Source organism: Eucyclogobius newberryi, unplaced genomic scaffold (genome assembly GCF_026437365.1).
Source record: "Eucyclogobius newberryi isolate DKJ021-1_F unplaced genomic scaffold, fEucNew1.0.hap1 SCAF_6, whole genome shotgun sequence".
Classification (NCBI taxonomy): domain Eukaryota; kingdom Metazoa; phylum Chordata; class Actinopteri; order Gobiiformes; family Gobiidae; genus Eucyclogobius; species Eucyclogobius newberryi.
This window is the reverse complement of record NW_027316278.1, coordinates 2,762,464-2,790,023: the sequence shown is the minus strand read 5'-3', so window position 1 is coordinate 2,790,023 and position 27,560 is coordinate 2,762,464. Positions and strand designations below refer to the sequence as shown.

At 50.0% G+C, this 27,560-nt stretch overlaps 1 protein-coding gene across 1 annotated transcript; it reads left to right on the top strand.

Annotated features, from left to right (window-relative positions):
- Positions 1-1,938: 1,938 nt before the first annotated feature.
- Positions 1,939-16,381, top strand: sncaip (synuclein, alpha interacting protein). Its single transcript, XM_072433270.1, has 15 exons — positions 1,939-2,021; positions 3,361-3,443; positions 4,866-4,935; positions 5,378-5,742; positions 6,737-6,865; positions 7,183-7,426; positions 8,398-8,612; positions 8,914-9,093; positions 10,107-10,220; positions 10,589-10,714; positions 13,139-13,308; positions 13,442-13,531; positions 14,405-14,595; positions 14,641-14,760; positions 15,643-16,381. The coding sequence occupies exons 2-15, from the start codon at positions 3,387-3,389 to the stop codon at positions 16,269-16,271; spliced, it is 2,700 nt and encodes an 899-aa protein (XP_072289371.1). The 5' UTR covers positions 1,939-2,021; positions 3,361-3,386; the 3' UTR covers positions 16,272-16,381.
- The last annotated feature ends 11,179 nt before the right edge of the window (positions 16,382-27,560 follow it).

Here is a 27,560-nt window from a genome sequence, read left to right as displayed (position 1 = left end):
TGTTTTGAAGAGTTTTGTCCTTTTTTTCTGGATTTATTTTGATTTTGGAGTTTCACTTTTTCACATTTAAAGTTTAAAGTTTCTGCTTCACTTTCTTCATAAAGATTTTGTCTTTGTAAAACTTGTTTTTTTTTTAATTGAAATTCCAAGTCTTAACTGTGAAACACAAGAAAACACCAGAAATATTTCACAGTTTGTATTTATTTGTCAAAAACAGGACAAATATGAAAAGAGTAAAAAGGTCAAAGCAGCAGCTGTGTTTACGGTGAAATCATTTGAGCCAAAAAGTGTATTTCAGAACCACAATGTGTCTTTTTTACTTTAACTCTCCTTTCAAATAATCCATAAATCGACAAATATTGTAGTAAACCAATCATAAAAGAGATAAGGACATTTGACACATGACATTTGACTAAAACAATCATATTTCAGATTTTACCAAACATTTTGCCCGTTTGTTATTAATGTACAAGACAAACAGGAGCGGCCCCAGAACTGATCCCTGTGGACAGCAACAAAATACACATAAACAGAACAAATAGCTCATATTTAATGCACTCTGTTATTCAAATAAAGTTTAAACGACACATGACACAGATTTGACTCAACATTTTGTCCGTTTGTGTGAAGTTTATAATTGTACTTCCTGGTTGGACGTGAGTACAAATATGACATGAGGTGATTCAACAGCTGTTACCATAGCAACCAGACTGTAAACAAGAGCCAAACTTCACATAAACCACACAACAGTTCTGATCTGACACAATAAGACCATAAGATCACACCGATGACATCACACTGATGACATCACACCGATGACATCACACCGATGACATCACACCGATGACATCACACCGATGATATCACACCGATGACATCACACCGATGACATCACACTGATGACATCACAGAGGGATTCAGCTCTACTTCCTGTCACTTTAAACTCTCATTTTTCCCACCAGACTTTTTGACAACACAAAAGTGTCAATCATAAACTGACTCCTCCTCTTCCCGATCTGGCAACGCAAAAGTGTCAATCATAAACTGACTCCTCCTCTTCCCGATCTGGCAACGCAAAAGTGTCAATCATAAACTGACTCCTCCTCTTCCCGATCTGGCAACGCAAAAGTGTCAATCATAAACTGACTCCTCCTCTTCCCGATCTGGCAACGCAAAAGTGTCAATCATAAACTGACTCCTCCTCCTGCTGAGTTTCCTCCGCCGGGTGGCTGGGCGCTCCCTTAGAGAGAGGGGGAGGAGCTCGGTCCCACAGGGGGAGCTCGGAGTAGAGCCGCTGCTCCTCCTGGGCTCCTCGGAGGGGAGGAGTTTCGAGCATGTCCCACTGGGGGGAGAGCCCGTGGAAGACCCAGGACACACTGGAGGGACTATGTCTCTCGGCTGGCCTCGGGAGGAGGAGGAGCTGGAGGAAGTGTCTGGGGAGGAGGAAGTCTGGGAGTCCCTGCTTAGACTGAAGCCCCCGCGACCCAGAGAAGAGGAAGAAGGTGGAGAATATATAAAGTGAAATATATAAAGTATAATATATAAAGTGAAATATATATAAAGTATAAGTAATATATAAAGTATAATATATAAAGTATAATATATAAAGTGTAATATATAAAGTGAAATATATATAAAGTATAAGTAATATATAAAGTTAAATATATAAAGTATAATATATAAAGTTAAATATATAAAGTATAATATATAAAGTATAATATAAAGTATAATATATAAAGTGTAATATATATATGATAATATAACTGAAGCGCACAGGAGCGTAACAGACGCGCACAGGAGCGTAACTGACGCGCACAAGAACATATGGAAAAGAAAGGTAGAAAAGCGGACACGAGCGTGAGGAGGGGCGTAACGGAAGCGAAACAGAAGCGTACAGAGGAGCGAAACAGAAGCGTAACAGTCGCGGGAGGAAACCCAAAGAAAAGACGCCGCGTCCCGAAGGCTAACGGTGCGCGGATGGTTCTTCCTCCTTCTCCCCGGACTCCGCGCTTTCCCTCCAGGTGCAGCCGCTCGCGCGCATTAAACACGTTAATATCTGCCATTTCCCACAAACGCGACGTTTCACCGCGCCACATTCGTCTCTTTGGAGATGTTTGTGTCGCGCTGGGCAGTTAGCATCTCTGTTAGCATCTCCGTTAGCTTCTCCGTTAGCATTAGCCGCAGAGGATTAACATCTTAATCCTGTTTAACATCTTAATCCCGTTTCACTCTCGCTCTTTCCACGGCTTTGTTTGAAAAGGCAAAGCTCACAGACATTACGGAACCTTTTACAGAGACCGTTATTCAAGGCGCTAATTACCGTAAATGAGCGAAAAAAAGTGAAGCCAAAGCCGTGTTTACCGTGCGTCATTTGTGTGCGCGTTTCAAAGTGACGTTTCACCGCAAACTGTGAAAGTACACGTTTATAACTGTGAAAGTACACGTTTATAACTGTGAAAGTACACGTTTATAACTGTGAAAGTACACGTTTATAACTGTGAAAGTACACGTTTATAACTGTGAAAGTACACGTTTATAACTGTGAAAGTACACGTTTATAACTGTGAAAGTACACGTTTATAACTGTGAAAGTACACGTTTATAACTGTAAAAGTACACGTTTATAACTGTGAAAGTACACGTTTATAACTGTGAAAGTACACGAAAGTACACGTTTATAACTGTGAAAGTACACGTTTATAACTGTGAAAGTACACGTTTATAACTGTGAAAGTACACTAAAGTACACGTTTATAACTGTGAAAGTACACGTTTATAACTGTGAAAGTACACAAGTACACGTTTATAACTGTGAAAGTACACGTTTATAACTGAAAGTACACGTTTATAACTGTGAAAGTACACGAAAGTACACGTTTATAACTGAAAGTACACGTTTATAACTGTGAAAGTACACAAGTACACGTTTATAACTGAAAGTACACGTTTATAACTGTGAAAGTACACGTTTATAACTGTGAAAGTACACGAAAGTACACGTTTATAACTGTGAAAGTACACATTTATAACTGTGAAAATACACGTTAAACTGTGAAAGTACACGTTTATAACTGTGAAAGTACACATTTATAACTGTGAAAATACACGTTAAACTGTGAAAGTACACGTTAAACTGTGAAAGTACACGTTTAACTGTGTGAAAGTACACGTTAAACTGTGAAAGTACACGTTTAACTGTGTGAAAGTACACGCTTAACTGTGTGAAAGTACACGTTTAACTGTGAAAGACACGTCCTGGTTCTGGTTCTGGTTCTGGTTCTGGTTCTGGTCCTGGTCAATGTAAACTACCTGAAGTTTGCCGGTTTGAATCTGGAGTTTTGACTGATGTTTGTTTGACAGAGTCTGGACCTGAGGATGCAGAGGAGATGGAGGCGCCTGAGTATCTGGACCTGGACGAGATCGACTTCTCAGACGATTCTGTGGTCAGTCAACAACGCCGCACACGCATGTTTAACTCACACACACACACACACATAACGCGCCTGTAAAGCGCCTGTAAAGAGCCTGTAACGCGCCTGTAAAGCGGCTGTAACGCGCCTGTAAAGAGTCTGTAACGCGCCTGTAACACCCCTGTAAAGTGCCTGTAAAGAGTCTGTAACGCGCCTGTAACGCGCCTGTAAAGAGCCTGTAAAGAGTCTGTAACGCGCCTGTAACACCCCTGTAAAGAGCCTGTAAAGAGCCTGTAACGCGCCTGTAACGCGCCTGTAAAGAGCCTGTAACGGGCATGTAAAGCGCCTGTAACGCGCCTGTAAAGAGTCTGTAACGCGCCTGTAACGCGCCTGTAAAGAGCCTGTAAAGAGCCTGTAAAGAGTCTGTAACGCGCCTGTAACACCCCTGTAAAGAGCCTGTAAAGAGCCTGTAACGCGCCTGTAACACCCCTGTAAAGAGCCTGTAAAGAGCCTGTAACGCGCCTGTAACGCGCCTGTAAAGAGCCTGTAACGGGCATGTAAAGCGCCTGTAACGCGCCTGTAAAGAGTCTGTAACGTGCTTGTAACACGCCTGTAAAGCGCTTGTAACGCGCCTGTAACACACCTGTAACGTGCATGTAAAGAGTCTGTAACGTGCCTGTAACACGCCTGTAAAGCGCCTGTAAAGCTCCTGTAAAGCGCCTGTAAAGAGCCTGTAATGCGCCTGTAAAGAGCCTGTAACGCGCCTGTAAAGCGCCTGTAAAGCTCATGTAAAGCGCCTGTAAAGAGCCTGTAATGCGCCTGTAAAGCACCTGTAAAGCGCCTGTAAAGCACCTGTAAAGCGCCTGTAAAGCGCCTGTAACGCGCCTGTAAAGCTCCTGTAAAGCTCCTGTAAAGCGCCTGTAAAGCGCCTGTAAAGCGCCTGTAAAGCGCCTGTAATGCGCCTGTAATGCGCCTGTAAAGCGCCTGTAAAGCGCATGTAAAGCGCCTGTAAAGCGTCTGTAACGCGCCTGTAAAGCTCCTGTAAAGAGTCTGTAAAGCGCCTGTAACGCGCCTATAAAGAGTCTGTAAAGAACCTGTAACGCGCCTGTAAAGAGTCTGTAAAGAACCTGTTATGCGCCTGTAAAGAGTCTGTAAAGAACCTGTAAAGCTCCTGTAAAGCTCCTGTAAACTCCTGTAAAGCGCCTGTAAAGAGTCTGTAAAGAACCTGTAAAGCTCCTGTAAAGCTCCTGTAAACTCCTGTAAAGCGCCTGTAAAGAGTCTGTAAAGCTCCTGTAAAGCTCCTGTAAAGCTCCTGTAAACTCCTGTAAAGTGCCTGTAAAGAGTCTGTAAAGAACCTGTAAAGCTCCTGTAAAGCTCCTGTAAAGCGCCTGTAAAGCTCCTGTAAAGCGCCTGTAAAGCGCCTGTAAATAGTCTTTTGTCTGTGTGTTTTCTCAGTATTCCGTGTCGACGTTGAAGAGCATCCCGGAGCTGTCCAGGAGGAGCGATGGAGCGGACGACAGAGCAGGTCAGTGACGTTTGGAAAACGCTCAGCTTTAAGACAGAAAGCACTGAAGCACTGACCTGCTAAGCTGCTCCCTCAGCTTGGAACCCTTTTCAATCTGAACTGAATCTTTGTGAGCTTCTTTCACTGAGGTCTTTTTTCCATCGCCAACGCTGCTTGTTTTGAATATATGGGCTCTGCTGACACTACAGTCGACTCAATCAAACCTCTAAATACATTTACTTACTACTACTATACTACTACTACTACTTACAATTACTATAACTGTGTAAATGAGCAGACCATTAGCTCAGGAAAGTATATATATTGCAGCTGCCTAAACCATGTCCTTCAGATTGAAAACTACTTTTGGATGGAAGTCGAAATGTCTTGATTTCTAAAATTGTGTCCAGATGACACTTTTGGGATCATTTTGACCGTGGTTAAACGTGTGTTTGGTCCTCAGCGCCCGCCGTGCCCTGGAGCCGCGGCGTCTCGGCTCATGGCTTGTCCGAGGTCCACAGTAAGTTCAGACCGGTCAAGCGCGTCTCTCCTCTGAAGCACCAGCCCGAGTCCGACAGCGCCGAGTCCGAAGGCGACGCCAAAGCCGATGCCGCCACCGCCGCCGCAGTGGACGCTCGCAATGATGAGCCGGACGCAGAGAAACCGCCGTGCGCTCAGACCAACGCCGAGCCCAAACACAAGCTCGCCGGCGCCACACACAGTCTGTTTGGGGAACTGGAGCACTACGACCTGGACATGGACGAGATCCTGGACGTGCCCTACATTAAGTCCAGCCCCATGTCCACCACGCTGCCCAGAGCCACACAGGTCAGAGACACGAGAGTCCAGAGCCACACAGGTCAGAGACACGAGAGTCCAGAGTCCAGAGCCACACAGGTCAGTGACACGAGAGTCCAGAGCCACACAGGTCAGTGACACTAGAGTCCAGAGCCACACAAGTCAGTGACACGAGAGACCAGAGCCACACAAGTCAGTGACACGAGAGACCAGAGCCACACAGGTCAGAGACCCCAGAGTCCAGAGCCACACAGGTCAGAGACCCCAGAGTCCAGAGCCACACAGGTCAGAGACACGAGAGTCCAGAGCCACACAGGTCAGTGACACGAGAGTCCAGAGCCACACAGGTCAGAGACACGAGAGTCCAGAGCCACACAGGTCAGTGACACGAGAGTCCAGAGTCCAGAGCCACACAGGTCAGAGACACGAGAGTCCAGAGCCACACAGGTCAGAGACCCCAGAGTCCAGAGCCACACAGGTCAGTGACACGAGAGTCCAGAGCCACACAGGTCAGTGACACGAGAGTCCAGAGTCCAGAGCCACACAGGTCAGTGACACGAGAGTCCAGAGCCACACAGGTCAGTGACACGAGAGTCCAGAGTCCAGAGCCACACAGGTCAGAGACACGAGAGTCCAGAGTCCAGAGCCACACAGGTCAGTGACACGAGAGTCCAGAGCCACACAGGTCAGAGACCCCAGAGTCCAGAGCCACACAGGTCAGTGACACGAGAGTCCAGAGCCACACAGGTCAGAGACCCCAGAGTCCAGAACCACACAGGTCAGAGACACGAGAGTCCAGAGCCACACAGGTCAGTGACACGAGAGTCCAGAGTCCAGAGCCACACAGGTCAGAGACACGAGAGTCCAGAGCCACACAGGTCAGTGACACGAGAGTCCAGAGTCCAGAGCCACACAGGTCAGTGACACGAGAGTCCAGAGCCACACAGGTCAGTGACACGAGAGTCCAGAGTGTTTCTTGCCCAACACTAAACGGCGTGTATAACAGTGAGTTGTTGTGCTGCAGGAGAAGAGGAGCTCTGGAGGCCTCAGTGTGAGTGGAACTCTGGAGAGGAACCAGAGAGGAACCAAAGCCTCTGCTCTGCCCCACAGCGAGTCCCTGACCCTGGTCAGCAGCAGCAGCGCGCAGACACCGGTGAGACTCACTCTGCTGCTAAACACACAAACGTTTGACCTGTTGGTGGCGCTGTAGTCAACTAAAGACATGCTCTGTGCAGCGACCGCTCGACTAAAGCCAGACATTTCTAAACTGGATCTTGATCTTGATCTTGATCTTGAGAGAGTTCAAGTAAAGCTTTGTGCGCTCTTTAGTTTACCATCTCGTAGCCAACGTTCTACAAACCCTCTGGTCCACTCAGAGTCCACTCAGAGTCCACTCAGAGTCCACTCAGAGTCCACTCAGAGTCTGACGGTCACTTCATGGTTCTGACCTCTCACTCTCCGCTCGCTCAGTTCTGCGTCCTGTCTCCGGTGAAATGGTCGGACCTGAGGAAGTCTCGCTCCGTGGACCCAGAGCTGCATCACCTGCACCGCCCGGGGGCCTCAGCCGGAGCCTTCACCCCCACAGAGACATGCTCCTCCCACAGAGACATGCTCCTCCCACAGAGACACGCTCCTCCCACAGAGACGCACTGTCCCGGGCTGCTCAGCTGCTCCTCCTCCCTGTCCTCCTTCTCCGACGCTGGATCTCACTCAGGTGTGTGTTTGTGCTCCTCCCACAGAGACACGCTCCTCCCACAGAGACACGCTGACACGCTCCTCCCACAGAGACATGCTCCTCCCACAGAGACATAAAGATCTGGCCTTAAAGTAGCTCCTCCCACAGAGACACGCTCCTCCCACAGAGACATGCTCCTCCCACAGAGACATAAAGATCTGGCCTTAAAGTAGCTCCTCCCACAGAGACACGCTCCTCCCACAGAGACACGCTCCTCCCACAGAGACACGCTCCTCCCACAGAGACATGCTCCTCCCACAGAGACATGCTCCTCCCACAGAGACATGCTCCTCCCACAGAGACATGCTCCTCCCACAGAGACATGCTCCTCCCACAGAGACACGCTCCTCCCACAGAGACATGCTCCTCCCACAGAGACACGCTCCTCCCACAGAGACACGCTCCTCCCACAGAGACATGCTCCTCCCACAGAGACACGCTCCTCCCACAGAGACACGCTCCTCCCACAGAGACACGCTCCTCCCACAGAGGAGCGTGTCTCTACAGAGCACTTTATAACCACACAGAGAAGTGTTTGAACACGTGCAGGAACATCTACAAACGTGAACATTGAAGGAATTGAGCTTTAAACACGATGTACAAAAGGCCCCGCAGTGACCGCTACACACCTGAACCACACCTTACAGTCCAGAGCAGTGACCGCTACACACCTGAACCACACCTTACAGTCCAGAGCAGTGACCGCTACACACCTGAACCACACCTTACAGTCCAGAGCAGTGACCGCTACACACCTGAACCACACCTTACAGTCCAGAGCAGTGACCGCTACACACCTGAACCACACCTTACAGTCCAGAGCAGTGACCGCTACACACCTGAACCACACCTTACAGTCCAGAGCAGTGACCGTTACACACCTGAACCACACCTTACAGTCCACACAGTCCAGAGTTATCTCTCAAACACATGATGCTTCGACTTTGCAGAGAAGCTTCTGTCGGCGCGCGTTTTCCCGGACGTCCAGAGGGCCACGGTGGAAGCAGGGGCCTCGAGTCTGATGTTTGCCCAGGCAGGAGGCACCGCGGCCAGGCAGGACTCGACCAAACCCTGGGCCTCTGGAGGATCTGCTCCGGAGGACGAGGAAACCAAGAAGAACCATAACATCCTGAACATCGTGAGAGAGGGACAGATCTCTCTACTGGTGAGTCCTGGTTTAGTCCTGGTTTAGACCAGGTTTAGCCCTGGTTTAGCCCTGGTTTAGCCCTGGTTCAGACCTGGTTTAGCCCTGGTTCAGACCTGGTTCAGACCTGGTTTAGACCTGGTTCAGACCTGGTTCAGACCTGGTTTAGACCTGGTTCAGACCTGGTTTAGCCCTGGTTCAGACCTGGTTCAGATCTGGTTCAGACCTGGTTTAGACCTGGTTTAGACCTGGTTCAGACCTGGTTTAGACCTGGTTTAGCCCTGGTTTAGCCCTGGTTTAGCCCTCCTCTCTTCTCCTTCAGCCTCACCTTGCAGCTGATAACCTGGAGCAGATCCGAGACGATCAGAACAACAACCTTCTGCACGTGTCGTCGTCTCAGGGCCACAGCGAGTGTCTGCAGCACCTCACGTCTCTGATGGGTGAAGACGGACTCAACGAACGCAACCGCGACCAGCTCACACCGGCCGGGCTCGCCGTCAAGGTGCGCTCCTGTCTGCTCCTCTCTGCTCCTCTCTGCTCCTGTCTCCTCCTCTCTGCTCCTACCTGCTCCTCTCTGCTCCTGTCTCCTCCTCTCTGCTCCTGCCTGCTCCTCTCTGCTCCTGTCTGCTCCTCTCTGCTCTTGCCTGCTCCTGTCTGCTCCTGCCTGCTCCTCTCTGCTCCTGTCTCTGCTCCTGTCTCTGCTCCTGTCTCTGCTCCTGTCTCTGCTCCTCACTGCTCCTGTCTCTGCTCCTCTCTGCTCCTGTCTCTGCTCCTCACTGCTCCTGTCTCTGCTCCTGTCTCTGCTCCTACCTGCTCCTCACTGCTCCTGTCTCTGCTCCTGCCTGCTCCTGTCTGCTCCTCTCTGCTCCTGTCTGCAAATGTTCCTCCAGTTTTCCTCCTACAACAGGATCTGGCTCTGGCCCCGTCTGAGTGTGAATAAATGACAGGAAGTTCAGTCTGTGTTGTTGGAGGAAAGCACAAAGCTGATTGGCTGCCAAACAGGAAGTGTGTATCAGCAGATAAAACATTGGGCTTTCAATCTTGGACCAAAATCAGTTTAAACTCCAAACCTTTAAAACAAAGTGTCACCACAAACTCTTTGACCCTCTGTGTTCTAATCTCGAATTATGTCCTGACCAGGTCTAAACCAGAATTCAACCCTGTTAATTTACACCAGCTCAAATCAAACAGGTCTAAACCAGGTCTAAACCAGGACTAAACCAGGACTAAACCAGGACTAAACCAGGACTAAACCAGGACCAAACCAGGACCAAACCAGGACTAAACCAGGACTAAACCAGGACTAAACCAGGTCTAAACCAGGTCTGAACCAGGTCTAAACCAGGTCTAAACCAGGACTAAACCAGGACCAAACCAGGACCAAACCAGGACCAAACCAGGACTAAACCAGGACCAAACCAGGACTAAACCAGGACTAAACCAGGACTAAACCAGGACTAAACCAGGACTAAACCAGGACTAAACCAGGACTAAACCTAGGTCTGGTTGTTTCAGAACGGGCATCTGGAGTGCGTGCGCTGGATGGTGAGTGAGACCGAAGCCATCGCTGAGTTGAGCTGCACCAGAGAGTTCCCGAGCCTCATCCACTACGCCGCACAGCACGGGCAGGTACAAACTGACCAGGACCTGGGACTGGGACTGGACAAAGACCTGGGACTGTACCTGGGACTGGACCTGGGACTGGACCTGGGACTGTACCTGGGACTGGACCTGGACCAGGACCTGGGACTGGACCTGGGACTGAACCTGGGACTGAACCTGGGACTGGACCTGGGACTGGACCTGAACCTGGGACTGAACCTGGGACTGAACCTGGGACTGGACCTGTACCTGGGACTGAACCTGGGACTGAACCTGGGACTGAACCTGGGACTGGACCTGGACCTGGGACTGAACCTGGGACTGGACCTGTACCTGGGACTGGACCTGGACAGACCGTGTCCTCTTTGACTCATTCGTCTCTGTGTTGTCTCCAGGAGAAGGTTCTTCTGTGGCTGCTGCAGTTTATGCAAGAACAGGCTATTTCTCTGGACGAGGCCGATCCTCAGGGCAACACTGCAGTGCACACGGCTGCACAACACGGACACCTCACCTGTATACAGGTCTGAAACATGTGTATACACACCTGAAACATGTGTATACACGCCTGAAACATGTGTATACACGCCTGAAACATGTGTATACAGGTCTGAAACATGTGTATACACACCTGAAACATGTGTATACAGGTCTGAAACATGTGTATACAGGTCTGAAACGTGTATACACCCCTGAAACATGTGTATACACGCCTGAAACATGTGTATACAGGTCTGAAACATGTGTATACACACCTGAAACATGTGTATACACGCCTGAAACATGTGTATACAGGTCTGAAACATGTGTATACAGGTCTGAAACATGTGTATACAGGTCTGAAACGTGTATACACCCCTGAAACATGTGTATACACGCCTGAAACATGTGTATACAGGTCTGAAACATGTGTATACAGGTCTGAAACGTGTATACACCCCTGAAACATGTGTATACACCCCTGAAACATGTGTATACACGCCTGAAACATGTGTATACAGGTCTGAAACATGTGTATACACACCTGAAACATGTGTATACAGGTCTGAAACATGTGTATACAGGTCTGAAACGTGTATACACGCCTGAAACATGTGTAAACAGGTCTGAAACATGTGTATACAGGTCTGAAACATGTGTATACACACCTGAAACATGTGTATACACGCCTGAAACATGTGTATACAGGTCTGAAACATGTGTATACACACCTGAAACATGTGTATACACGCCTGAAACATGTGTATACAGGTCTGAAACATGTGTATACAGGTCTGAAACATGTGTATACACACCTGAAACATGTGTATACACGCCTGAAACATGTGTATACACGCCTGAAACATGTGTATACAGGTCTGAAACATGTGTATACACACCTGAAACATGTGTATACAGGTCTGAAACATGTGTATACAGGTCTGAAACGTGTATACACCCCTGAAACATGTGTATACACGCCTGAAACATGTGTATACAGGTCTGAAACATGTGTATACACACCTGAAACATGTGTATACACGCCTGAAACATGTGTATACAGGTCTGAAACATGTGTATACAGGTCTGAAACATGTGTATACAGGTCTGAAACGTGTATACACCCCTGAAACATGTGTATACACGCCTGAAACATGTGTATACAGGTCTGAAACATGTGTATACAGGTCTGAAACGTGTATACACCCCTGAAACATGTGTATACACCCCTGAAACATGTGTATACACGCCTGAAACATGTGTATACAGGTCTGAAACATGTGTATACACACCTGAAACATGTGTATACAGGTCTGAAACATGTGTATACAGGTCTGAAACGTGTATACACGCCTGAAACATGTGTAAACAGGTCTGAAACATGTGTATACAGGTCTGAAACATGTGTATACACACCTGAAACATGTGTATACACGCCTGAAACATGTGTATACAGGTCTGAAACATGTGTATACACACCTGAAACATGTGTATACACGCCTGAAACATGTGTATACAGGTCTGAAACATGTGTATACACGCCTGAAACATGTGTATACACGCCTGAAACATGTGTATACACGCCTGAAACATGTGTATACACACCTGAAACATGTGTATACACGCCTGAAACATGTGTATACACGCCTGAAACATGTGTATACACGCCTGAAACATGTGTATACACGCCTGAAACATGTGTATACAGGTCTGAAACATGGGTATACAGGTCTGAAACGTGTATACACGCCTGAAACATGTGTAAACAGGTCTGAAACATGTGTATACACACCTGAAACATGTGTATACAGGTCTGAAACATGTGTATACACACCTGAAACATGTGTATACACGCCTGAAACATGTGTATACAGGTCTGAAACATGTGTATACACACCTGAAACATGTGTATACAGGTCTGAAACATGTGTATACACACCTGAAACATGTGTATACAGGTCTGAAACATGTGTATACAGGTCTGAAACATGTGTACACGCCTGAAACATGTATATACATGTCTAAAACACATGTATACACACCTGAAACACGTGTATACAGGTCTGAAACATGTGTATCCAGGTCTCAAACATGTGTATACACGCCTCAAACATGTATGTACAGGTCTGAAACATATGTACACGCCTGAAACATGTATATACATGTCTGAAACATGTGTACACGCCTGAAACATGTGTATACAGGTCTGAAACATGTGTAAACAGGTCTGAAACATGTGTATATAGGTCTGAAACATGTGTATACACACCTGAAACATGTGTATACAGGTCTGAAACATGTGTATACACACCTGAAACATGTGTATACACGCCTGAAACATGTGTATACAGGTCTGAAACATGTGTATACAGGTCTGAAACATGTGTGTGTATATATATATATATATATATATATATATATGTTTCCCCTGATAACTTTGATGAAATATTCCTCATGGTTCTGGTCAGACGCTGGTGGAGTACGGCTCAAACGTTACCGTGTTGAACCAGCAGGGGGAGCGTGCGTCACAGTGCGCAGAGAGACACGGACACACTTCCTGTGCTCGATACCTGGTCGTCGTGGAAACCTGCATGAGCCTGGCCTCGCAGGTGGTCAAGCTCACCAAGCAGCTCAACGAGTGAGTCCAAGAGAGGTCTGGGTCTGGGTCTGGGTCTGACCTGGATCTGGGTCTCACCTTGTCCTGGATCTGGACCTGGACCTGGACCTGGTCCTGGTCCTGGTCCTGGTTGAACTCTGCTTGTGCTCCTCAGACAGGCGACGGAGAGGATTTCTCTACAGAAGCAGCTGCAGAGGCTCATGGACTCTAACAAGTGTGAGGGAACTCCAAACAGGTCTCCAGGGTCAGTCACATGAACACACTCAGTTATTAGAGCTCAAACTCACTTGTTAGAGCTCAGACTTAGATATATTAGAGCTCAGATTTAGATATATTAGAGCTCAAACTCGGTTATTGGAGCTCAGACTCAGTTATTAGAGCTCAGACTTAGATATATTAGAGCTCAGACTGTTATTAGAGCTCAGACTTAGATATATTAGAGCTCAGACTTAGATATATTAGAGCTCAGACTCAGTTATTAGAGCTCAGACTCAGTTATTAGAGCTCAGACTCAGTTATTAGAGCTCAGACTCAGGTATTAGAGCTCAGACTCTGTTATTAGAGCTCAAACTGTTATTAGAGCTCAGACTTAGATATATTAGAGCTCAGACTGTTATTAGAGCTCAAACTCAGGTATTAGAGCTCAGACTGTTATTAGAGCTCAAACTCAGTTATTAGAGCTCAGACTTAGATATATTAGAGCTCAGACTCAGTTATTAGAGCTCAGACTTAGATATATTAGAGCTCAGACTCAGTTATTAGAGCTCAGACTCAGATATATTAGAGCTCAGACTCTGTTATTAGAGCTCAAACTCAGTTATTAGAGCTCTATTAGAGCTTAGACTCAGTTATTAGAGCTCAGACTCAGGTATTAGAGCTCAGACTCTGTTATTAGAGCTCAAACTCAGTTATTAGAGCTCAGACTTAGATATATTAGAGCTCAGACTCAGTTATTAGAGCTCAGAATCTGTCTTGACTCTCAGGCTGTGGCCTAAAGGACCCTGAATGTTTCAGTTCTGAGTGGCTCCTGCAGCATGTTAGAGCTGCACCAGCTCAGTCCTGTTGTAGCCCTGACATTACCCCTGATGCCCTCCCTCTCTCTCTGTCTGGACTACAGTTCCCATCATGCCTCTGGGGAGGTGTGGCCTGAGCTATTGCTGACGGCTGAGGTGAACCCGGGCGACGGGGCCTGGACCGTGAGACAGCTCCAGAGCCGGGACCACATCGAGGCCCCGTGTCCCAGAGAGAGGCTCCCCACGACGGGCACGCTGAGCCGCGACGCCCCCGGAGCCTCCGCAGGTCCTGGAGGTCATGCAGGTCCTGGAGGTCATGCAGGTCCTGGAGGTCATGCAGGTCCTCGTAAAGCTGCACCGAGCGACAGACGAGAACTCAAACTGTCACGATTCAAGAACATGAGCCAGAGAACAGTGAGCGAGTCCGACACAGAAGCAACGAGCGACGGACAGAGCAACTGTGAGTCAGACCGGGTTCAGACCGGGTTTAGACCGGGTTCAGACAGGGTTCAGACAGGGTTCAGACCGGGTTTAGACCGGGTTCAGACAGGGTTCAGACAGGGTTCAGACCGGGTTCAGACCGGGTTTAGACCGGGTTCAGACAGGGTTCAGACAGGGTTCAGACCGGGTTCAGACCGGGTTTAGACCGGGTTTAGACCAGGTTCAGACAGGGTTCAGACCGGGTTCAGACAGGGTTTATACAGCGTTCAGACAGGGTTCAGACCGGGTACAGATTGGGTTTAGACAGGGTTCAGACCGGGTTCGGACAGGGTTCGGACAGGGTTCGGACAGGGTTCGGACCGGATTCAGACAGGATTCAGATCGGGTTCAGATCGGGTTCAGACCGAGTTCGGACAGGGTTCGGACAGGGTTCAGACCGGGTTCAGACAGGGTTTATACAGCGTTCAGACAGGGTTCAGACCGGGTACAGATTGGGTTTAGACAGGGTTCAGACCGGGTTCGGACAGGGTTCGGACAGGGTTCGGACCCTGTTCGGACAGGGTTCGGACAGGGTTCGGACCGGGTTCAGACAGGGTTCAGATCGGGTTCAGACCGGGTTCAGACCGGGTTCGGGGTTCAGACCGGGTTCAGACAGGGTTCAGACAGGGTTCAGACAGGGTTCAGACAGGGTTTAGACCGGGTTCAGACAGGGTTCGGACCGGGTTCAGACAGGGTTCAGACAGGGTTCAGACCGGGTTCAGACAGGGTTTAGACCGGGTTCCGATCGGGTTCAGACCGGGTTTAGACAGGGTTCAGAGACACAGTGTGACCTCTGTGACCTTTGTATTTCCGTGGTGACTTGTTTGATGTCGACATAACAGTTCTCACTCTCTTGTTTCAGGCGTGTTTCAGGCTGAAGAGGTCAAACCCGGCCCTGTCCCGCGCCCGTCGCACCTGCCCCTGACCGCTGATGACCAGTCCGTCCCTGACCACCTTCAGCTCATGATGAAGAAACACCTGCCTCACTCCTGCTCCGCCTCCTCCTCGCTCTCCTCCTCCGACCAGCGCAAAGCCTTTTCCCTCCGAGAGTCCAAGTCCGTGGACAACTACGGTGAGCACACGACCGAGCCCCGCCCGCCAGAGCCCCGCCCGCCAGAGCCCGTCCCCACCGACGACCCCAAGGCCACGGCGGCGACCAGCCCGAAGAGCGCCCTCAAGTCTCCGTCGTCGCGGAGGAAAACCTCGCAAAACCTCAAACTCAGGGTCACGTTCGACGAGCAAATGATCCACAAGAACGTCCAGCAGGAGGCGGAGCCGAGCAAAACGCCGCCGCAGAAACGCTCGTTCGGGACGTTCAGGTCCATCATGGAGACGCTGAGCGGAAACGCCAACCACAGCAACAATAACACCGGGAATACTTGTAGTCATAGTAACAGCAGCGGGGCGTCGGCCAATCAGAGCGCGCCAGGAAGGAAAGGAGGCAGTCCAGGAGGCGGAGCTAAAGGAAAAAGTCGAAGCAGCAACGTTTAAATGACACGTGTTATGCTCCTCATGAGGTCCTCTCCTCTGCTCCTCCTCATGAGGTCCTCTCCTCTGCACCTCCTCATGAGGTCCTCTCCTCTGCACCTCCTCATGAGGTCCTCTCCTCTGCTCCTCCTCATGAGGTCCTCTCCTCTGCACCTCCTCATGAGGTCCTCTCCTCTGCTCCTCCTCATGAGGTCCTCATCTGCACCTCCTCATGAGGTCCTCTCCTCTGCACCTCCTCATGAGGTCCTCTCCTCTGCGCCTCCTCATGAGGTCCTCTCCTCTGCTCCTCCTCATGAGGTCCTCTCCTCTGCTCCTCCTCATGAGGTCCTCTCCTCTGCACCTCCTCATGAGGTCCTCTCCTCTGCTCTCCTCTGCACCTCCTCGTGAGGTCCTCTCCTCTGTGCCTCCTCATGAGGTCCTCTCCTCTGCTCCTCCTCATGAGGTCCTCTCCTCTGCACCTCCTCATGAGGTCCTCTCCTCTGCTCCTCCTCGTGAGGTCCTCTCCTCTGCACCTCCTCGTGAGGTTCTCTCCTCTGCTCCTCCTCGTGAGGTCCTCTCCTCTGCACCTCCTCGTGAGGTTCTCTCCTCTGCTCCTCCTCATGAGGTCCTCTCCTCTGCTCCTCCTCATGAGGTCCTCTCCTCTGCTCCTCCTCATGAGGTCCTCTCCTCTGCTCCTCCTCGTGAGGTCCTCTGCTCCTCCTCATGAGGTCCTCTCCTCTGTGCCTCCTCATGAGGTCCTCTCCTCTGCTCCTCCTCGTGAGGTCCTCTCCTCTGCTCCTCCTCGTGAGGTCCTCTCCTCTGTGCCTCCTCGTGAGGTCCTCCTCTGCACCTCCTCGTGAGGTCCTCTCCTCTGCTCCTCCTCATGAGGTCCTCTCCTCTGCTCCTCCTCGTGAGGTCCTCTCCTCTGCACCTCCTCGTGAGGTCCTCTGCTCCTCCTCATGAGGTCCTCTCCTCTGCTCCTCCTCGTGAGGTCCTCTCCTCTGCTCCTCCTCGTGAGGTCCTCTCCTCTGCACCTCCTCATGAGGTCCTCTCCTCTGCGCCTCCTTATGAGGTCCTCTCCTCTGTTCCTCCTCATGAGGTCCTCTCCTCTGCTCCTCCTCGTGAGGTCCTCTCCTCTGCACCTCCTCGTAAGGTCCTCTCCTCTGTGCCTCCTCGTGAGGTCCTCTCCTCTGCACCTCCTCGTGAGGTCCTCTGTTCCTCCTCATGAGGTCCTCTCCTCTGCTCCTCCTCGTGAGGTCCTCTCCTCTGCTCCTCCTCATCAGGTCCTCTCCTCTGCTCCTCCTCATGAGGTCCTCTCCTCTGCACCTCCTCATGAGGTCCTCTCCTCTGTTCCTCCTCATGAGGTCCTCTCCTCTGCTCCTCCTCGTGAGGTCCTCTCCTCTGCTCCTCCTCATGAGGTCCTCTCCTCTGCACCTCCTCATGAGGTCCTCTCTGCTCCTTCTCATGAGGTCCTCTCCTCTGCTCCTCCTCGTGAGGTCCTCTCCTCTGCTCCTCCTCATGAGGTCCTCTCCTCTGCTCCTCCTCATGAGGTCCTCTCCTCTGCGCCTCCTCATGAGGTCCTCTCCTCTGTTCCTCCTCATGAGGTCCTCTCCTCTGCTCCTCCTCATGAGGTCCTCTCCTCTGCACCTCCTCATGAGGTCCTCTCCTCTGTTCCTCCTCATGAGGTCCTCTCCTCTGCTCCTCCTCGTGAGGTCCTCTCCTCTGCTCCTCCTCATGAGGTCCTCTCCTCTGCACCTCCTCATGAGGTCCTCTCTGCTCCTTCTCATGAGGTCCTCTCCTCTGCTCCTCCTCGTGAGGTCCTCTCCTCTGCTCCTCCTCATGAGGTCCTCTCCTCTGCACCTCCTCGTGAGGTCCTCTCCTCTGCTCCTCCTCGTGAGGTCCTCTCCTCTGCTCCTCCTCGTGAGGTCCTCTCCTCTGCTCCTCCTCATGAGGTCCTCTCCTCTGCTCCTCCTCATGAGGTCCTCTCCTCTGCTCCTCCTCATGAGGTCCTCTCCTCTGCACCTCCTCATGAGGTCCTCTCCTCTGCTCCTCCTCATGAGGTCCTCTCCTCTGCACCTCCTCGTGAGGTTCTCTCCTCTGCTCCTCATGAGGTCCTCTCCTCTGCTCCTCCTCGTGAGGTCCTCTCCTCTGCTCCTCCTCATGAGGTCCTCTCCTCTGCTCCTCCTCATGAGGTCCTCTCCTCTGCTCCTCCTCGTGAGGTCCTCTCCTATGCTCCTCCTCGTGAGGTCCTCTCCTCTGCGCCTCCTCATGAGGTCCTCTCCTCTGCTCCTCCTCGTGAGGTCCTCTCCTCTGCTCCTCCTTGTGAGGTCCTCTCCTCTGCGCCTCCTCGTGAGGTCCTCTCCTCTGCACCTCCTCGTGAGGTCCTCTCCTCTGTGCCTCCTCGTGAGGCCCTCTCCTCTGCACCTCCTCGTGAGGTCCTCTGTTCCTCCTCATGAGGTCCTCTCCTCTGCTCCTCCTCGTGAGGTCCTCTCCTCTGCTCCTCCTCATCAGGTCCTCTCCTCTGCTCCTCATGAGGTCCTCTCCTCTGCTCCTCCTCATGAGGTCCTCTCCTCTGCGCCTCCTCATGAGGTCCTCTGCTCCTCCTCATGAGGTCCTCTCCTCTGCACCTCCTCATGAGGTCCTCTCCTCTGTTCCTCCTCATGAGGTCCTCTCCTCTGCTCCTCCTCATGAGGTCCTCTCCTCTGCACCTCCTCATGAGGTCCTCTCCTCTGCACCTCCTCGTGAGGTCCTCTGCACCTCCTCATGAGGTCCTCTCCTCTGCACCTCCTCGTGAGGTCCTCTCCTCTGCTCCTCCTCATGAGGTCCTCTCCTCTGCACCTCCTCGTGAGGTCCTCTGCACCTCCTCATGAGGTCCTCTCCTCTGCACCTCCTCGTGAGGTCCTCTGCACCTCCTCATGAGGTCCTCTCCTCTGCGCCTCCTCGTGAGGTCCTCTGCACCTCCTCATGAGGTCCTCTCCTCTGCACCTCCTCGTGAGGTCCTCTGCACCTCCTCATGAGGTCCTCTCCTCTGCACCTCCTCGTGAGGTCCTCTGCACCTCCTCATGAGGTCCTCTCCTCTGCACCTCCTCGTGAGGTCCTCTCCTCTGCTCCTCCTCATCAGGTCCTCTCCTCTGTTCCTCCTCATGAGGTCCTCTCCTCTGCTCCTCCTCATGAGGTCCTCTCCTCTGCTCCTCCTCATCAGGTCCTCTCCTCTGCTCCTCATGAGGTCCTCTCCTCTGCTCCTCCTCATGAGGTCCTCTCCTCTGTTCCTCCTCATGAGGTCCTCTCCTCTTCTCCTCATGAGGTCCTCTCCTCTGCACCTCCTCATGAGGTCCTCTCCTCTGTTCCTCCTCATGAGGTCCTCTCCTCTGCTCCTCCTCATGAGGTCCTCTCCTCTGCGCCTCCTCATGAGGTCCTCTCCTCTGCACCTCCTCGTGAGGTCCTCTGCACCTCCTCATGAGGTCCTCTCCTCTGCACCTCCTCGTGAGGTCCTCTCCTCTGCTCCTCCTCATGAGGTCCTCTGCTCCTCCTCATGAGGTCCTCTCCTCTGCACCTCCTCATGAGGTCCTCTCCTCTGCACCTCCTCGTGAGGTCCTCTGCACCTCCTCATGAGGTCCTCTCCTCTGCACCTCCTCGTGAGGTCCTCTCCTCTGCACCTCCTCATGAGGTCCTCTCCTCTGCACCTCCTCATGAGGTCCTCTCCTCTGCACCTCCTCGTGAGGTCCTCTCCTCTGCACCTCCTCATGAGGTCCTCTCCTCTGCACCTCCTCATGAGGTCCTCTCCTCTGCACCTCCTCGTGAGGTCCTCTCCTCTGCTCCTCCTCATGAGGTCCTCTGCTCCTCCTCATGAGGTCCTCTCCTCTGCACCTCCTCGTGAGGTCCTCTGCACCTCCTCATGAGGTCCTCTCCTCTGCGCCTCCTCGTGACTGTTCTTTTGTTCTGTAAATTAATATTGAAATCATTTTTAATTATGACAAAAATGTAAATGAATTGAAGGAAAAAGGGTGATTTTTGTTCATCTTTTGTTTCTGAATTTCAGTGTTTTTTATTTTCATGTTTTTCAAGTGTAAAACAGCTCAGTCCCTCCGGCCGCCAGCAGAGGGCGATGTACTCCACCCTCTCATTCAAGTTGTTCTTGTAAAGGTCAAAGGTCATTGTGAAGTGCCTGAAACAGAAGCACAAACTGAACAATGTTTGAATGTGGAAAATATGAATTATGAAGGTTTTTATTTGAACGTAAAATGTGTGATTTTCATTGTTTTACAGTGGAAGAGATGTGGGAGGGGCTTATTTAGACTGTATTTATGACACTGTAAATATCATATTTAAGGTTTTGCACCGTTTTTTTACCTGTGACGACGAAGGCTCCGCCTCCTTTGAGATTCTGTGAAAAACAGAATAAAGATGATTTATTCATAAACTCTGAGCTTTTTGTTCTTTTAGAACCAGAAAATATATGAAACTGAAGCTGAAACGTCACTTTTCTGTCTGAATGTTTAAGTTGAACATATTTATGATATAATAAAGAACAAGAGGGAGAAATGTTCATATTTATCTATTTTCACATGAAAAAGTTAAAACCTCAAAAGGCATTTGTTTGTGTTCACCAGGAGGCGCTGCAGCTGCACCTCCTGTTTATTTTACAAAAACACAATATGTCTTTTTATGAGTCTGAGGCTGATTGTCTCATGTCCCACACTCTCACCCCCCCACACACGTTTGGAGACGACCGTTTGAAAAACATTTGCCTCATTGATTCTTCTGGACGTGTCGCTCTTTATGAGGCACAAGTCGTGTCCTTTAATGTGTCTTATTGATGAGAATCCATTCTCCATAAACCAGCTCCAGACCAGGTCCACGGAGACTCGGGCCTGGTCCTCACAGTCCCAGAGCCGGTCCTCACAGTCCCAGAGCCGGTCCTCACAGTCCCAGAGCCGGTCCTCACAGTCCCAGAGCCGGTCCTCACAGTCCCAGAGCCGGTCCTCACAGTCCCAGAGCCGGTCCTCACAGTCCCAGAGCCGGTCCTCACAGTCCCAGAGCCGGTCCTCACAGTCCCAGAGCCGGTCCTCACAGTCCCAGAGCCGGTCCTCACAGTCCCAGAGCCGGTCAGATCCGGCGCCGAGAGTCGTTTGTTTAAAGAGACGGCGCTCATTTAAAACGGCGAGATGAATGTGAGTCTGGCTCCTTTAACTGAAAAAGGAGTTTTAGTAGAAGTTATAGTTGGAGACTTTAATATTCACGTGAACATGAGTGATGACGCTCTCAGTAATGCCTTCAGCGCCTTGTTAGACAGCATTGGTTTCACTCAGAATGTAAATAAAGCGACTCACACTCACAAGAACACTCTGGATCTTGTCCTAACGTATGGAACAGAGATTAGTGACCTCAGTGTCCTCCCTCAAAACCCTATATTGTCAGATCATTTCCTAATTACCTTTCAGTTTATTCTTAAAGATCATCCAGTCCCACAAAATAAAGTTATAATGAAAAGGACAAAATCTGAAAAATCTATCTCAAAATTCAAAGAAATAATAGAAAAAGCCAAACCTCAATCCTGACCTATTGGTAAACTACAGGCAGGGTTCAGAGCCCACCACAGCGGGGTCCAGAGCCCACCACAGCAGGGTTCAGAGCCCACCACAGCAGGGTCCAGAGCCCACCACAGCAGGGTCCAGAGCCCACCACAGCAGGGTCCAGAGCCCACCACAGCAGGGTTCAGAGCCCACCACAGCAGGGTTCAGAGCCCACCACAGCAGGGTTCAGAGCCCACCACAGCAGGGTTCAGAGCCCACCACAGCAGGGTTCAGAGCCCACCACAGCAGGGTCCAGAGCCCACCACAGCAGGGTTCAGAGCCCACCACAGCAGGGTTCAGAGCCCACCACAGCAGGGTTCTGGTTCTGACCTCAGCGTTTGACCATCGACCACAACATTCTACTGCAGAGGTTAGAATGTGATGTAGAGGCCCCGCCCTCAGAGGCCCCGCCCTCAGCTGCTTTACATCCTCTTCATCTGATAGGTCCCAGTTTGTTCATGTAAACCAGAGCTCCTCCCCTTGTTCTACAGTAACTTACAGTGTGCCTCAGGGGTCAGTACTGGGTCCAGTTCTGTTTTAAACGTCAGGCTAGTTTACATTTGTTTACATCAGGACTAGAACCAAGATGGCCGCCGGCGGCACAGGTCACATGTGATAAACCAAATCACGGGCGGAGCCGCTCATGACGGGGATTGGATTAGAGCCGCTGCTCCTCCAGAGGAAGGTAAGGACAAAAGTGTGTGTGTGTTCTGCGTGTTCTCTCTGTGTGTATTGTTTGTCTGTTTGTTTGTATTTCGGTGTAATCCCTCATTGGTCCAGGCGTGTTCCATAGTAGAAAAAGCTTCAGTTGTTTCATCTGGACTCAGTTTGAAAAAATAGACGTTTCGACTCTCATCCAAGAGTCATTGTCAATAAAAGAATTTAGATCGAGAACTCCGATATTAATACTGTTCTGTGGTAAGACCCGCCCATTGGGAGGAGCCTTCCTGAAGTAGAAAGAGTTGTTGGTTTCAACAGAAACTCCCCCCTTGTATCTACCGAGCCTATTCAGAATCTTAATGGACTATTAGAATCCTCTTTGTCTTTGTGAGACCCTGGCTCACCCTGAGGACCTGATTAGCATCTAAATGTCCTGGTCCTGGTCCTCTACCTTTCCAGGGGTTCAGTAACCCATTATAGATAACAGGAAGATTAAACCTTAGCCCTCCGTTTCTGTTTAAAGAAGGTCTTTCTTTTTTAACAGAAATAGCTTCCTTGACTCCTCTTTCAAACCATCTTTTCTCCCTGCTTAAAACCTTCACCTCACCGTCTTCAAACGAGTGATTAGAGGCTTCAAGATGGAGATGCACGGCGCTCTGTGGTCCTGAACTTGTATTTCTTCTGTGCTGATAAAGCCTCTTGTGTAGAGGCTGTTTTGTCTCACCTATGTAACGTTCTTTACAGCTTTCTTCACTGCATTGGATCGAATAAACTACATTGCTCTGTTTTTGAGTCGGCAACTTGTCCTTAGGATGAACCAGTTTTTGTCTTAAAGTGTTTCCTGGTTTAAAATAAACAGGGACTTCGTGTTGTCTAAAAATTCTCTGCAGTTTTTCCGACAGGCCAGAGACATAAGGGATAGAAACACCCTTCCTTCTCTGTTCAGTTTCCCTTTTGTCCTGCTTCTTGGTTCTCTTCACTCTGTTGAGGGCCCAAGCGGGGTAACCACAGGCTGAGAGGGCATTTCGGACATGTTTTTCCTCTTTCTTCTTGCCCTCTGAGCTGGTGGGCACACCTTGAGCTCTGTGTTGTAAGGTTCTGATCACACCCAGCTTGTGCTGTAGTGGGTGGTTGGAACCAAAGAGCAGATACTGGTCCGTGTGTGTAGGTTTCCTATATACTTCTATTTGGAGTTTCCCGTCCTCTCCTCTGATCGTGGAACAATCAAGAAAGGCCAAGCGATTCTCCTTAGCGTCTTCTCTTGTAAACCTGATATGTGGGTCCACAGCATTGATGTGATCAGAGAAGGTTTCCAACTCTTGTTTCTTGATTGTTACAAACGTATCATCGAGGGTGAGTTTCTGTTGAAACCAACAACTCTTTCTACTTCAGGAAGGCTCCTCCCAATGGGCGGGTCTTACCACAGAATAGTATAAATATCGGAGTTCTCGACCTAAATTCTTTTATTGACAATGACTCTTGGATGAGAGTCGAAACGTCTATTTTTTCAAACTGAGTCCAGATGACTACAACTGAAGCTTTTTCTACTATGTTTGTTTGTTTGTTTGTTTGTTTGTTTGTTTGTTGGTTCAATTCAATTTATTTTTGTAACGCCCAAAATCCCAACGACAGTTTCCTCTGAGGGCGACAGTGAAAAACGAATCAAGCAATGTCTGTGGGGACGAGGGACGATGTCCCAGAGTCCTCTGTCCTTAGCCCCTCCCTCTGTCCTTAGCTCCTCCCTCTGCAGGAAAAACTTCAAAACCTCTTTGGGAAAAAGTCTAAACCTGGAGGAGTTCCACATGAAGGAGAGAGAGAGACACTCAGGAGGAGAACCAGTTCTTCAGGAGGAGAACCAGTTCTTCAGGAGGAGAACCAGTTCTTCAGGAGGAGAACCAGTTCTTCAGGAGGAGAACCAGTTCTTCAGGAGGAGAAAGAGAACCAGTTCTTCAGGAGGAGAACCAGAAGAGGATCCACAGATCATCGATGTGTCTGTTTCACTCCCGACAGGAAGTGAGAGAAGAAAAGGACACAATGAACAAACACAAGTGAAATTAAACAGTTTGATAGAAGAAGAGGACAGAGCTCATAGTTGAGTTGCTGCTCGGGCAGCGGAGCTGAAACTGAAGCTTTATGTTTCTGTTCTAACTGCTCTGACCATAAGTCACTTCAAGAGGAACGTTTAAGTCTGGACTTAAATGAAGAGACTGTGTCGCCTCTTTAACATGGACAGAACTCTACCTCCTACTGTGCTTTTAGAGACTCTTGGGACCAGCATTTAGAGAGTGAAGAGCTCTGATTGGATGAGATGATTCTATAGCATCTTTGAGGTGGGAGGGGCCATGTCAGGAGGAGGAGTTTAAATGTGATTCTAAACAGGAGCCAGTGAAGAGACTCCAGCACCGGCGTAATGTGCTCTCTTCTTTTAGTTCCTGTTGTAATCTTGCTGCTGCATTTTGAACCAGTTAAAGCTTTTTATGGAGCTTTTAGGACCTGCTGTGAGCAGGAGTTACAGGAGAATCGAGACGTTACAAATGCAGGAGACGTTTCAGCTTCACTTTTAGGCTGGATTCTTCAGATTTGATCTTTATTACACAGATGAAAGAGTCTGTTTTACAGACTTGATTTATATGAGCTTTAAATGAGAGCTCCTGGTCCAATCAGACTCGGAGGTTTCTTACAGTAGAACTGGAGGCTTCACTGAGACTATCTGCTCAGATAGAGCACAATGACCTCCAGCACAATGACCTCCAGCACAGTGACCTCCAGTACAATGTCCTCCAGCACAATGACCTCCAGTACAATGACCTCCAGTACAATGACCTCCAGCACAATGACCTCCAGTACAATGACCTCCAGTACAATGACCTCCAGCACAATGACCTCCAGCACAATGACCTCCAGTACAATGACCTCCAGCACAATGACCTCCAGCACAATGACCTCCAGTACAATGACCTCCAGTACAATGACCTCCAGTACAATGACCTCCAGCACAATGACCTCCAGCACAATGACCTCCAGTACAATGACCTCCAGCAGCACAATGACCTCCAGCACAATGACCTCCAGCACAATGACCTCCAGTACAATGACCTCCAGCACAATGACCTCCAGCACAATGACCTCCAGTACAATGACCTCCAGCAGCACAATGACCTCCAGCACAATGACCTCCAGCACAATGACCTCCAGTACAATGACCTCCAGTACAATGACCTCCAGCACAATGACCTCCAGCACAATGACCTCCAGCACAATGACCTCCAGCACAATGACCTCCAGTACAATGACCTCCAGCAGCACAATGACCTCCAGTACAATGACCTCCAGCACAATGACCTCCAGCACAATGACCTCCAGTACAATGACCTCCAGCACAATGACCTCCAGCACAATGACCTCCAGTACAATGACCTCCAGTACAATGACCTCCAGCACAATGACCTCCAGTACAATGACCTCCAGTACAATGACCTCCAGCACAATGACCTCCAGTACAATGACCTCCAGCACAATGACCTCCAGCACAATGACCTCCAGTACAATGACCTCCAGCACAATGACCTCCAGCACAATGACCTCCAGTACAATGACCTCCAGTACAATGACCTCCAGTACAATGACCTCCAGCACAATGACCTCCAGTACAATGACCTCCAGTACAATGACCTCCAGCACAATGACCTCCAGCACAATGACCTCCAGCACAATGACCTCCAGCACAATGACCTCCAGTACAATGACCTCCAGTACAATGACCTCCAGCACAATGACCTCCAGCACAATGACCTCCAGTACAATGACCTCCAGCACAATGACCTCCAGCACAATGACCTCCAGTACAATGACCTCCAGTACAATGACCTCCAGCACAATGACCTCCAGCACAATGACCTCCAGTACAATGACCTCCAGCACAATGACCTCCAGCACAATGACCTCCAGTACAATGACCTCCAGCACAATGACCTCCAGCACAATGACCTCCAGCACAATGACCTCCAGTACAATGACCTCCAGTACAATGACCTCCAGTACAATGACCTCCAGCACAATGACCTCCAGCACAATGACCTCCAGTACAATGAACTCCAGCACAATGACCACCAGCACAATGACCTCCAGCACAATGACCTCCAGTACAATGACCTCCAGCACAATGACCTCCAGCACAATGACCTCCAGCACAATGACCTCCATCACAATGACCTCCAGTACAATGACCTCCAGCACAATGACCTCCAGCACAATGACCTCCAGCACAATGACCTCCAGCACAATGACCTCCAGCACAATGACCTCCAGTACAATGACCTCCAGTACAATGACCTCCAGCACAATGACCTCCAGCACAATGACCTCCAGTACAATGACCTCCAGCACAATGACCTCCAGCACAATGACCTCGGTTTGTTCAGGATTAAGAAGCAGATCATTAAGTGTCCTCCAGGTTTTTATCTCCTTCACACGAGCTCTAAGTCTGTCTGATCATGTGACCTGATCATGTGACCTGATCATGTGACCTGATCATGTGACCTGATCATGTGACCTGATCATGTGACCTGACGGCAGCATGTAAAGAGGAAACAGAACTGGACCCAGTACTGACCCCTGAGGCACACCGTAAGTTACTGTAGAACAAGGGGAGGAGCTCTGGAAGGGGAGGAGCTCTGGACAAGGGGAGGAGCTCTGGAAGGGGAGGAGCTCTGGACAAGGGGAGGAGCTCTGGACAAGGGGAGGAGCTCTGGAAGGGGAGGAGCTCTGGAAGGGGAGGAGCTCTGGACAAGGGGAGGAGCTCTGCTTGACACTGTTTGTTCTGCACATTCACATAAACACTTCATATCGATCTCTTTTGGTCTAAATTAGTGTCAGACGTGAATCTGACGCGCGAGGCCGGAGCTCGGCAAAGACCCGGATGTAGAGGCGCGCGGGTTTAACGGAGCGGCGGAGGAGCGGATTACAGCGCGCACGCGGCTATAATTGGCTGGCGCGCGGTGTTACCGGAGCACGCGGGGGGTAAACGGGCTGTTAGCGGGGCACGTGCTCGTCAGGCGCGTGCGCGGGCGGCAGTGTGTGC

Excerpts from the sequence above, each read along its gene's own strand:
- sncaip (XM_072433270.1), top strand. The coding sequence starts at position 3,387 with ATGGAGGCGCCTGAGTATCTGGACCTGGACGAGATCGACTTCTCAGAC. Across the intron at positions 10,221-10,588 it reads ACGCCGCACAGCACGGGCAG|GAGAAGGTTCTTCTGTGGCT; the intron begins GTACAAACTGAC and ends TGTTGTCTCCAG. Across the intron at positions 13,309-13,441 it reads CTCACCAAGCAGCTCAACGA|ACAGGCGACGGAGAGGATTT; the intron begins GTGAGTCCAAGA and ends TGTGCTCCTCAG.